Source organism: Panthera pardus, unplaced genomic scaffold (assembly GCF_024362965.1).
Source record: "Panthera pardus isolate Hobbes unplaced genomic scaffold, ASM2436296v1 HiC_scaffold_11, whole genome shotgun sequence".
In the NCBI taxonomy this organism is placed as follows: domain Eukaryota; kingdom Metazoa; phylum Chordata; class Mammalia; order Carnivora; family Felidae; genus Panthera; species Panthera pardus.
This window is the reverse complement of record NW_026526666.1, coordinates 84,739,997-84,752,803: the sequence shown is the minus strand read 5'-3', so window position 1 is coordinate 84,752,803 and position 12,807 is coordinate 84,739,997. Positions and strand designations below refer to the sequence as shown.

The 12,807-nt window shown below is 43.8% G+C and overlaps 2 protein-coding genes across 2 annotated transcripts in view; both read right to left on the bottom strand.

Moving 5' to 3' along the window:
* Positions 1 to 12,243, bottom strand: part of SRSF4 (serine and arginine rich splicing factor 4) — a 28,657-nt gene extending 16,414 nt beyond the window's left edge. Inside the window, exon 1 of the mRNA XM_019432351.2 lies at positions 12,016 to 12,243. Coding sequence (XP_019287896.1) covers positions 12,016 to 12,122 — 107 coding nt within the window. The 5' untranslated portion in view covers positions 12,123 to 12,243. The remainder of the gene's footprint in view (positions 1 to 12,015) is intronic.
* Positions 12,244 to 12,459: 216 nt separating this feature from the next.
* The window catches only part of MECR (mitochondrial trans-2-enoyl-CoA reductase), a 37,455-nt gene continuing 37,107 nt past the window's right edge, over positions 12,460 to 12,807 (bottom strand). The window contains exon 10 of the mRNA XM_053898598.1: positions 12,460 to 12,707. Within this exon, the coding sequence (XP_053754573.1) occupies positions 12,625 to 12,707 (83 nt within the window). The 3' untranslated portion in view covers positions 12,460 to 12,624. The remainder of the gene's footprint in view (positions 12,708 to 12,807) is intronic.

The window sequence follows — 12,807 nt, the reverse complement described above, 5'->3', positions numbered from 1 at the left end:
CTTGGGGTAGCAGGGAAAGCCAGCTCCTACAGCATCCCTTTGCTCAGAGGCCTACCATGACTCCTAAATATCTTTGTTTAGACCGGTCTCCAAACCTGAATGCCTCGATTACACAGGGGGAAGCAAACCGATCTTCTTCCACAGACTCGGGTCTCACACCCTTGCCTAATCATCTGAGCACCTTCTTTGGCTCTATTCTATTTTATGTTTTACATGCTGTTTCTGTGGCCTTTCAAGGACTTGTTCTTTTTTCTTTGTGCTGATCCTCTCATTTGATTCCGTGCTCTTTAATGACAAAGACTAATATTTAGTGTAGTACCTGGCACAGGGTAAATAATTCATCTCTTATATTCTATTCATTCTTCATCTGTGAAGAATGTACTATGATCATTATAATTATTCCCACTTTACACCTGAGAAGACTGAGGCTTGGAGAGGCTAAGCTACTGTTCATTGTCAAGGAGCTCATCAACGGTGTGGCTGGATCAGAACCCAGATCCATCTGACTCCAGACTCAAGCTCTTAACTACAAGGTTACCCTGCCTTTGTAAAAGCAAATGCTTCTTCTCTCCCCCAGTCCTGAGTACAACCCTTTTCATTTAATAAATGCTGCTGCTTGACCTGATAATCTAACCTCAGATAAGCCAGGCTGTATTCAAGTTTTTTGATAAGTGGGGTAAAGTCTCCAGAGAAAAGAGAAATTGATCTTGGGGCAGGGTGAGGCACCTCTAAACTTGGGGTATGTGACAACCGGGTTACTTTCACTCTTGTCTTTTGGTTCCCATTAGCCAGTGTCAGCCATCTGGTCCTTCGGAAAACATGTGTGGGTTCAGAACATAACAGACTAGAAGAATAGAGGAAAAATAAGATTATTCTGTGCAATCCCCATTCTGGAGGTCCCACAACAACCCCCGGAATCTGTCTTTGGTTTTAAGGCTCGGCAAAAATTAGACCAGCATAGAGATGACAGAGGGTCAGGCCCAGAGGTGGTAGATGTGAATGGATACTGACAAGATTATGTATTTAAGAAGGATGCATTTAATTAGTTTTGTAAGAAATGGTGACTGGGACCAAAAAATATAAATATAAGCATGAATGGTATGGAAAAAAATGGACCAGAAATCAAAGAATACTGTATGGTTTACAGACTTCCAACTACATCAGGATTATAGCAGCAACCAGGAAAGTACTTTGCAGATGACAGGCAGCTAAGATTGGATTTACTTTTGTTTAACTCCAAACTACCATTAACAGGACTACTCCAGCCCACCAGAATCTTCCTTCTTCAAATTCCTTTGTAATAATTTTTACAACTCTAAGGTTTACTGTCCGCTCACAGAGGACACTAAGACTCCACGCAGGTTAAGTACCCTGCCGAGGCTACCCAACACCTGGAGTCTTTCCTACCCTAAAGTCAACATTCATAACATGTGTTACTGCCTCCCCTACACCAACGGAAAGATGCGGTCCAAAGAGCAGACACAGTTTGACAAATGCCCACATGAATATCAGCATCTTATGACAAATATTAAATGGTAAGAAATAGCATTTCTGCATCTGATAGGTACTGATAGCAGTAAGTTGTGAACATTTATAATCTAAGTTACTAGTGGAACAACACCTAGCAAAATTACCAAATTTTATAGTCTATCAAAGTTTAGGAAAACAGAGAAAGGTAACATCATTAAGGCCAGGCCATCTCTAAAGAAATATTTATGTATTGGGGTGAAGAAAATATAACAGGAACATTCAATATCCTAAATACCAAGCATAAAACAAAATTCCTCCAGAAGAGAAGGTAGAGAGGAATCTGTATCAAGTTCAAATTTAGTCTTACTTCGTAACTACTCTATGGGCCTTTCGAAAGCCAATTCCTTTCAACTATCCAAAAACTGTTTCAAAATGAATCAAAGGTTGTTAAGCGATTTCACTTTTATGAGGCCACCACCGTATTTCTACCCTATAAAACGGGAGTACTCCTAGAAAGTAACACACTTGTGAACAGTTTGTGGGTCAAACTATTACAACCATAACCCTTGTCATAACAAAATGTATTTAACTCAACATGGCTACTTTCTTCAAAGGGGATGGGGCAATCACACCCGTGTCCTTTTCAATTTTCTGACACTCACTACTAAGAGTAAATGAAATGAAAAGATCCCACAAGAAAAGGGGTCAAATATTCCCTGATGACACACTGACGTTCATGAAGACAATCACAGATTAAAAAAAAACATAAAAAAAAAAAAAAAAAAAACCCAACAAAAAAACCCCCCAAAACCTTCAAGAGATGAACGTCGTATTACCAATTTAGAAAAAAACTGTTGGGACTTAAAAGATTACTGTATGTTACTCATTCCTAAATGAAACAGAGATTTACAACCAGCAGACAGTGCTACTTGACTCCACACAAAAGCTACAAAAAAACCCAGTTCATACTTACCTCTAAATGGCACTATGAGTGGGTAACAGGTGTTAAAGCCTCTTAGAGGTTATACCTCCGGGGCCATCTTGGCTGTCCCCATATCCCTCATAACCACTCCACAGTCCCTGGGTTGCTGCCAGTTTCTTTTCCTTTTTGGTTAAAGATGCCACTTCCTATGCTATTTTTCAGGGATGCCCTTTCCTTGAAACCAGGCATTTAATTCATTTAGTATTTTAACAAAATTCTCAAGTTCTTTTAACATTAATGGATCAACAACTTCTTTTCATCCACATGAAATAACTTTTCTCAAAGTCAGTGCTTCTGCTCTGTGGTTCCTGACTCTTGTGCCCGAGCTTCCTGGTCACCTCTCCCATTCCTGAAGGCCGGATTCACACCTCCCTCCTTTGGTCTCCCGGCTTCGTCTGGGTTTGTGAGGTCTGTTTACGAATGCCCCCCCATTCTGGCATCCGGGCCTACAGACGTGGCTGGGGGACTTGATGGAGGGATAACAAGTGTCGTTTGGGTGCTTCTTCAGGTATCATTTGTGGTTCCCGAGACCTCCAAACTTTGATCTCAACACGCAGGAAGGGTCACGTAGGGCATTTCTCAAAATATGGGCATACAAATCCAGAGCACAGCCCGATCCTTCGCCTTCAGGTGCCTCCAAGATCAGACAGCCCTAATGATACTGTGACAGAGATCATTTAACTGCGTCTCCTTGCACAAATCCTACCCCGGTCAGCCATGACAGAGCTGACATCACCTTACAGCTCTTCAAAGAGCAGCCTATCACTAGCAGTTTCTGTCCAGGGCCAATGTCAAAAAACAGTACTATCTGTCTCATTTTTGGCAGTAACTTTTTAGCTTGTTGAAGACTCTGATGAAAGACTAAAGACTGAACGGGCTGTGGAACCTAAACTACCTTCTCAACCTTGAACGCAAGCAAGTGCCAGAACAATAGGATTGAACCATCTGGAAGGAAACAGCACGAGAAGCTTTGGCTGACACTGCTCATGCTGTATCTGGCATGGGAATAAGAAAGAGCTTCAGTTTCCACAGTTGTCAATAACTCATTCTGTAACCTTGAGCCAGTCACTTAGTTGCCCCATGCCTCCGTTTCCCCATCAATACAAACTAGAGACAACACTTGTTTGTAAGGTGCTTTGATACATGCAGTTGAAAAATAAATCACACAAGCGCATGCTGCTGCTGTTTTTTAAAGTTTTGAAATTTTACTGTTAGCTTACAAATTTATAAATACCACCTCCAATAGTCTCCTCTCAGATACTAGGAGGACGTTTCTTAGAGAAGCTCAAAGTACAATTTTGTTTAAGTTACTTGGAAACATCTAGAAATATTGGGAACCCAAAACACATTTTATCTAGTCTACATCCTATGCTTATTTTAAATTTTATTATTATTTTTAAACATTTATTTTTTATTAAAAAACATTTTTAACATTTATTTTTGAGAGACAGAGAGCGAACAGGGGAGGGGAAGAGAGAGAGGGAGACAAAGAATCCCAAGCAGGCTCCAGGCTCTGAGCTGTCAGCACAGAGACTGATGCAGGGCTCGAACCTACAAACTGCAAGATCATGACCTGAGCCAAAGCCAGACGCTCAATCGACTGAGCCACACAGGCGCCCCAAACGTTTATTTATTTTTGAGAGAGAGACGGAGACAAAGCGCGAGTGGGGGGAAGGGCAGAGAGAGAGGGAGACACAGAATCTGAAACAGGCTCCAGGCTCTGAGCTGTCGGCACAAAGCCCGTCGCGGGGCTTGAACTCACGTGAACTGTGAGATCATGACCTGAGCCAAAGTCGGACGCTTAACTGACTGAGCCACCCAGACGTCCCTCCTATGCTTATTTTTAAAAAAGGGACAAATACTTCACATGGCCCTTTTATTCCTATGATACCTCAATGAGGAAGGGAGGACCAAGACATTAAAGTGAGGAACAGGGGCTTAAAATGACTTGACCAAATAATAAAAGTAATGTTTATTCTTATCACAAACTGGGAAACCAGGACCATAGAGTGGAAGTCTCAAGCCAGAGAAATGAGGCCAGCAGCATTTGGTCAATATTGCAGTATGGTATTATCCTTTGGCACTGATTTTTCAAAATGACAGAACTTAAAAAATTACCCAAGCCTTAGGAGAAATAAAAGATAGCATACTTAAGTTCTGGATGTAGGCAGACTTCCCCAAGAGACCTCAGTATAAAAACAACGTGGTCACATTTGCAATGGTTATAACTACTAATAAAGAACGCTGCTTAATCCATAGTCTCATTTCTCATGATTTCCGGCTTAAGGAAAAAAGTTCTCGGTTAAGACACGAGACCACTCGTACCTGTTAAATTCGCAAGGATTTTACACAACACGTGCGCCCAATGCTGGTGAGGCTGCCGTGACAGGCGCCATACACTGCTGGTTCTAGGGTAACTGGTACACAGCTCTTCCGAAAGTTATTTGGCATCATAAGCATTGACAGCCCTGAAAACATTCTTTCCTGTTGTGAATTTTATCTCATAGAATCTGTCCCAAGGAACGATAAAAATACAAGGTTTTATGCACATGATACCCATCACAGCGTTATTTTTAACAACCAGAATTTAGAGATGACCTAAGATGAATGGTTGGGTAAATCATGATTCAGCCATACAATGAATTTTCTGCAGCCATTAAAATGATGTAAGATTTTTATGTAACAGAAAAAATACATGAGATAAATTAGGCAGAAAAAGTGGAACATAAAAGTGCACATATGACCTTATGTTAAAAGGATTTTGTATTTAATTTCTAACCAGTCAAAAAATTTTTTTAAAAAAGTTCTTGAATCTGTTATGCATGGTAGGATAAATGGATGAGGCTTAAAGGCTGCAAGATAACTTCCTCATATACAATTTTAAACATTCTAATTAAAAAATCATACTAAAAAGTTTATAATGAAGGGTAGCTGAGAAATCAGAAAAACAGGAACGCCTAAACACAGCAGGTGAAAATACAAACACTCTTTGTCTAGAGTAATAGAACCCAATAGGTAGCAAAAATCTTAAAGATGTGTAAACACTCAGACTCCCAAAGTCCACTCAGGAATCTACCCCAAGATTTATATAAAGGATATTCAGCACAGTGCTATAACGCATAAAATTAGCAAAAAACTGAAGACAACCTAAATGTCTTGCAACATGGTTTTAATTATGTACATTAAATAACATGTGGGAACACTATGAACCCCTTAATAATGCAGTTGTAGGAGAACACTTAATGACAAAGGTAAAGGATCAGGCTATTTTTTTTTTAATTTTTTTTTAAACATTTATTTATTTTTGAGACAGAGAGAGAGCATGAACGGGGGAGGGGCAGAGAGAGAGGGAGACACAGAATCGGAAGCAGGCTCCAGGCTCTGAGCCATCAGCCCAGAGCCTGACGCGGGGCTCGAACTCATGGACCGCGAGATCGTGACCTGAGCTGAAGTCGGACACTCAACTGACCGAGCCACCCAGGCGCCCCAAAGGATCAGGCTATTAAGTAGAAACAGAAAAGTTACAAAATAGGATATATAATATGACCCCGACTTTGTAACAAAGATGGGGAAGCAAAAGAAATGCATGTGTGGGTCAGAAAAGGCAAAGTCTCAAAATGGAGACAGTGTCATCTTTGGATGATTATTTTTGTCCTCTGTATTTAAAAAAAATTACAATAAATACATAAACATTTTATAATCAGAAATAAATACATGCTATTTTGAAATGTTTTAAGAATTAAGAATGGGTCTTTAATTTTAACTAAGTATAAACAAAGTTTTCAAGCGCTCCTTTAAACAAAACTGTTTTAATCTCTTCTTAGTCATAAAATTAATTTAGAACCAAATGCCTTACTTTTCTTTCTTTCTTTTTTTCTTGGGGGGGGGGAGGGGGAGAGGGAGGGGGGAGGGAGAGAGGGAGAGAGGGACAGGGGGAGAGGGGGAGAGGGAGAGAGGGGGAGAGGGAGAGAGGGGGAGAGGGAGAGAGGGAGAGGGGGAGAGGGGGAGAGGGGGAGAGGGAGAGAGGGAGAGAGGGGGAGAGGGGGAGAGGGGGAGAGGGGGAGAGGGGAGAGAGGGAGAGAGGAGGAGAGAGGGAGAGAGGGAGAGAGGAGGAGAGAGGGAGAGAGGGAGAGAGAGGGGGAGAGAGAGAGAGAGGGGGAGAGAGGGAGAGAGAGGGGGAGAGAGGGAGGGAGAGGGGGAGAGAGAGAGAGAGGGGGAGAGAGAGAGAGGGGGGGAGAGAGAGAGAGGGGGGGAGAGAGAGAGGGGGGGAGAGAGAGAGAGGGGGGGAGAGAGAGAGAGGGGGAGAGAGAGGGGGGGAGAGAGAGAGGGGGGAGAGGGGGAGAGGGGGGGAGAGAGAGAGAGGGGGAGAGAGGGGGGGAGAGAGAGGGGGGGGGAGAGAGAGAGGGGGGGGAGAGAGAGGGGGGGGAGAGAGGGGGAGAGAGAGAGAGAGAGAGAGAGAGGGAGAGAGAGAGAGAATCCGAAGCAGGCTCTGTGATGTCAGCACAGGACCCAATGCAGGGCTTGATCCCACGAACCGTGAAATCATGCATGACCTGAACTGGAATCAAGAGCCAGACACTTAACCAACTGAGCCACCCAGGCGTCCCAAATGCCTTATTTTTCTTAACAGAAAGGTTCAAAGCCTTGGACCATAAGAGTTCAAATGTGCCATTATTATTATTATTTACACTTTAACCATGTGCTTTTAGGGTATGTCACCCATAGAATTATTTAAAATGGATGCAAAAATCCTGAATAAAAGATTAATTGATTAAATTACTATCATAAAAAAATTATAGATCATAATCAGTTGGGTTTATCTCAAGAATTCCAGGATGGTTCAGCATCAAAAAATTCTGGAAATGTAATATACCATTATTAACAGGTTAAAAGGAAAACATAAAACAATTATCTTAGATGCAGAATCTGACAAAATCCAACACTCATTTATAAGTAATAAGAAACTTCTGGTACAACTGAAACAAGATAATTATCTTAACCTGATAGAGGTTGTCTCAAATGTGCCATTATTTATTAAAACTTTTTTTTAATGTTATTTATTTTGAGAGAGAGAGAGAACAAGCGGGGGAAGGTCAGAAAGAGAGGGAGAGAGAGAATCCCAAGCAGGCTCCACACTGTCAGATCCGTGAACCATGAGATCGTGACCTGAGTGGAAATCAAGAGTCAGCCACTTAACCGACTGCGCCACCCAGGTGCCCCTCAAATGTGCCATCATTTTTGAGGGCAGAACTGCCTGAGAACAAAAAGGTGGTGGGTCCTTAAAGGGAGAGTGCCTGCTTTTTCTTTGTCACTCCCGGCACCTACAAGTTGTACTGTTATCACAAAAATGATAAAGCATTTATCTGCTATTTGATGGCAGGTGAAGATAATCTCCCACAGTTCAATTAACCAGAAACCATACCTGGAACATTAACCTAATATATTTCTGCTATTGCCCTTTTAAAAGAAAAGACAAGAAAACAAACAAAACGAGCTCCCATCAAGGGCTGGGAGAAAATCCCTGTGTACATTCTGGGGTTGGCAGGGATTCATTTCCATATCTAAAATCTAACAATGCTCTACAGTGATCAGGGACAAACACAAGGATTTGACTCACTGGAAGAGTCTTAACATATTACAAAAATTAGGCAAGGTACCTTCTACTTAAAGGAATTTTCAAGGAGGAACAAAAGAAAAACTTCCTGGTAATATTTAATATACTGTGAAATTTCTATTAAACGGACCAAGACACCCCCTAAAAATTCCGGCTATTCACAATTTCACCGTAATATGAAGCATAGGTGTGAAATTTATTATAGCCAAGTTTTTCTGGAGGGTTTTAATTCATTCCTTTAGCCACCTAAAAATAAAACAAACAAAATGAAAATCCTCAATGATTTGGAGGTTTACCTGTCCAGTTATTAGGCAAGTAAAATAATCTTAGGGTGTGACAAGTTAAATTTATTAACTAAGATATGGAAAAATTAAGATCTAAAAATCTATGACTGAAACCACAAGATTTTGTAGCAAGAGAAACGACTGTATTAAAAAATCTTCTACACATTACATGAAGCGATTAATAAAAAAGAAAGCCCACAGAATTCACAAATAATCAGAGGCAGCAAAAGTTACCAGAGGTGGAAGGCTATAGACAGGTGGTGCTAACATTGTTGCTTTCCTGACCCTTGGTCCCACAGTGGCTCTTGCTGGAGTTGGTGTGGCAGGTACGAATGTAGGAGACCCCTAGGGGATCTGGAGTGGTCTATATGGTCCTGGAGATCTACAGCACGTTTGTGGTTGGCAAACTGAACCACTTTTCTAGGAGTTCTCTAAAATAAAGGCAATCTAGATTACAGTTGCCTGGAATAATAAAAAGGTGGGCCATGAACTATTGTATATATACCTTTTTTAAAAATGTTTTTTTAAATTTTTGAGAGAGAGAGAGAGAGAGAGAGAGAGAGAGCGCGCGAGAGCAAGAGCATGAGCAGGGGAGGGGCAGAGAAAGAGGGAGACACGGAATCGGAAACAGGCTCCGGGCTCTGAGCTGTCAGCACAGAGCCCAACTCGGGGCTCAAACTCACTAATGGTGAGATCATGACCTGAGCTGAAGTCAGACGCTCAACCGACTGAACCACCCAGGCACCCCTTGCATACATACTTCTTAAAATTCCATGAGGATCCATAAAATCCTCTCCTGGTCACTGAGTTTCCTTTGGAGAGCTCATGTGGTTCCTCATATACCAGTACTTTATGCCTGTTTAATTCTGAACTTATCTATTTATTGATATATCTCACTTCTACAAATTTGAACTCCTCAGCAATTCATCAAAATCCTATCCTGCCAAAATCTGCTTTAGCATTTCAATTACTAATAATTACAATCCATGTATGTTAACAACTGCTACTCAGGGAGACCTGCTACCTTAGCGTCCAGAACCATAGACTTACGCATGTTGCTAAATTATGCCATCTTTCTTTTTGTTCCTTCTAGACTCCTGTGTGCTTTTGCAATCTAGTCCAGTCAGTTCTTGCTTGAAATACATCCACACCATTGGTCCTTTGCTCAGCAGTCGCTTTCCTCTGAAGGGAGTCCCCGAATGCTTCCGGGTGAGCCCGTTTGTCATACCTGCCTTTGAATCCCTGAAATGATTTCCCATTCCTCAACCTTCACTTTACATCACAGGTTTCACACAGATCATGGTTTAGCAGAACCGTAAAAAGGGAACAGTTCCCCAAAAGAAATCCAGGTAGAGTTCTGCAAGGATCTGTCCTTTCTTGTACCTTACCATTTCACAGATTGCTCAATTACTCCCTCCAGAGCTGTTCAATTCCTATCCAGGATTTTGGATGTTCAGTGTAAAATTTTGTGGTTGATGTTTCTGGTTTATGTCGTTAAATTTCTAGATCCTTCATGAGACTCAATCCAAGCTTGGTTACTCATTATTTCTCAAGTGTTCCTAATAGGACAACCTCCTCATCACTGGTTATGACATACATTATTCCCCACTTTATTTGAAGCCCCACTCAATCCATTCTTCAAAGACTATTTCAAACAAATCTCTTCAAGCACACCATCACAAGTTTAACTTCAGTTTAAAGTGAGAGCAAGCATTTCTTAACTCAAAGTGTACACGCCATAACCATCAACAATTTACTCGGGAGCAGTAAATTTCGGGAGAAAGCAATTTCTGCTTTCTCTCCAATCCATTTAGCACAGCAGCAGGTATCTTGTTGGTGGGTTATCAACGGATTTGTTCCATTAACCACTTTACCATTAACATCAACATAATTTCCTGCTATCACTTGAGTGCCTTTAGAAAACAGATCTCACCAAATGCGCTTCATATTATCAAACACTTAACCTGTCTCCAAATGCTCACAGTCAAATTCATTTGATTACAGTTACCGTTTACAGCTACAAGCCAAACGCATTACAATTGTCTCTAATGTTCCTTTTCTGTGTGGATGGGAAAATTTAGAGTCATGGAAGTAACCTGCCCACAGATAGTTAAGTGGTGAAGCTAGGATTTGACCCAAGTCTGTCTGGCTTCAAAAACCATGCTTTCCCCACAAAATTTGGTTCCTCTGTCAACTCAGTTGGTCTCTGAAGAAAACTGGGCATTTTAACTTGATCTTTCATATATGTATCATAGTAACAACAAAAACTCACTTTACTTAGTAAATTTCTTAAGAAACAAATTTCTCTAGGTCCCGAATGAGTAATTTCCTAAGCCTTTTATTTACAGTCGTATACTCCAGGGGCTGAGCCAGCCAGGCCAGGACATTCTCTTTAGTAAGATGATGATTCTTCCAAAGCATCATTCTGAAATTACTTTTAAAACCTAATCAACAATATGAGTATATGGAAGCTACCAATTTGTCTCAAATGTGCAACTCATACTTAGGTATTTTTCATAACTTAAGTGTGAGCTGCCTGTATTACAATGGGGAGTAACCTGTAGCCATACCAGACCTGTTGCAAAGGTCTTTTATTTTTTAACAAGCCAAAAGTTCCTTCAAAACTCAAGGTTTAGCCCTAAAATGCTCCCCCTACTCCTTTTAATTTTTATATCCATGGCTTTCAAGTCCTACCTAACGTTCCCTGATCCTCATAGTTTTCCTCTTTCAACATCTTCTCCAAGCAGGACTCATCTGTTTTCCCTGAAACGTGTAGCCCCTGCTGGCCCTGCTTTGCAGAAGTAGAACGGGAAAAGAACAGACCATACCCGGGGAGGCAGTCAGTTAGCAATTTCGAGCTGTGAATCTGTCTCATTAACTAGTTGACGCAGATACTAGCCAGGGTGGCCACGATTCTCTATCAAATTCTACAACGACAAAGTATTTATTTATTTATTTTTTTTGGCAAGTTGTGGAACGGAAACCACACCATGGAAACTCTGTACGGAGTTTTAAAGATAACGAATTACGACTTTAATTTACTCTTGTAGAGAGATCGCCAAGGCTTTCAGTAAGGCAAGACGATACTTTCGAAACTGTCACTAGACTACTCACTCAAACCCGAGTCTCCCGCCCAAAAAAGTGTGACACATGCAAGTCAAAAAAGGGGCCTCCCTCCAGAGCTCCTGTCCCCGGGAAAGATGCGTGGTGACCGTCTGATCCACTACACTGGGCAAGAGGTGAAAAGGGAGCAGGAAATCCTGTTTGTTTATTTCCAGCAGCTCTGAGAGCGGGAAAGGTCGGTCTCTAAACGGAGACGAACCAGGCCCCGCTGGCGGGGCCCGGGAAGGAAAAACCCAGGCTTCCTCGGGGCCTTGGAGCCGTACCCTCCCTCCTGGAGTCCCAGTCCCACTCGGGTTTTCCTTCTCCCCGTCCCACTCAGATCCTCACCATCATTCCCATTATCCCTCCACCACCCCCACCCGCGCAGGCGCAGTGGGAACCAGGGCCTACCCGCGCCCCCGAGGCGCCGCGACTATGGCGGAGCCGGAGCAGGCCGGTAGTAGCTCCGCGCCGGGCAGGCGTCGCTCTCCCGTCCCCGCCGCCTCCCCGCCACCGCCGGGGCCCTGTGCCCACCCGGCCGATCCCTCTTCTGCCCTCCTCACCCGTTCTTCAGATCCACCTCCAGAATCTTCCCGTAGCCCTTAAAGAAGCGCTCCACATCGCGCTCCCGGGCCTGGTAGCTCAGGCGGCCGATGTACACCCGCGGCATTCCGGCAACAGTGGCGGCAGCTTGGCCCGGCCCCAGCCCCCCTTAGGCGGCGGCCGGCGAAGCGAGAGCGCGGCGACGGCGGCGGCGGCGGCAACGGGCGAGCGGCGGGACGGACGCAGCCGAACCCTAGCGACGTACGCGAGCACGCAGCACGCGAGCGCGCGCCTCCCGCCTTCCCCGCCCTCCCCGCAGGCGGAGGGTAACGGGAGGGAGCACGCGTTCGCTTCCCGCCCGGCCAGGAGTGGGGGCGGGGCTTGTCCATGGGCGCTCCAGCGTGAGGCAGGGCCAGATGATCGACAGGCGGCGCAGGCGGGGCGGACGGTGCCCGCCTCCCGGCACGTCCTCTCGCGAGCTCGCTGTGGCTGGGCCTGCGCCGCCTTCCGCAGCCGGGTGGCTTCGCTTCTCCCCCGGAAGTGCCTGAGGCTCCTCCCGCCCTGCAAGCGTTCCTGCTTTTGTCCTTTGAACCGGGAGTGGTTTCGACTTCTGAGCAGGAGCTTTGGAGTTAAGTCCGGCTTCTAACCGTCTTTGTATCCGTGACCTTGGGCCGGTTACGCGCCACTTCTCTGAGTCTCGTTGGTCTTCTCCCTGCAAAGGGAATAGCAATTCCAACCTTCCAGAGCTGACTAGAGAGTTATACATGAGAATACGTCAAGCACTTCGTACTGTTCCCAGCACATCGCAAGTG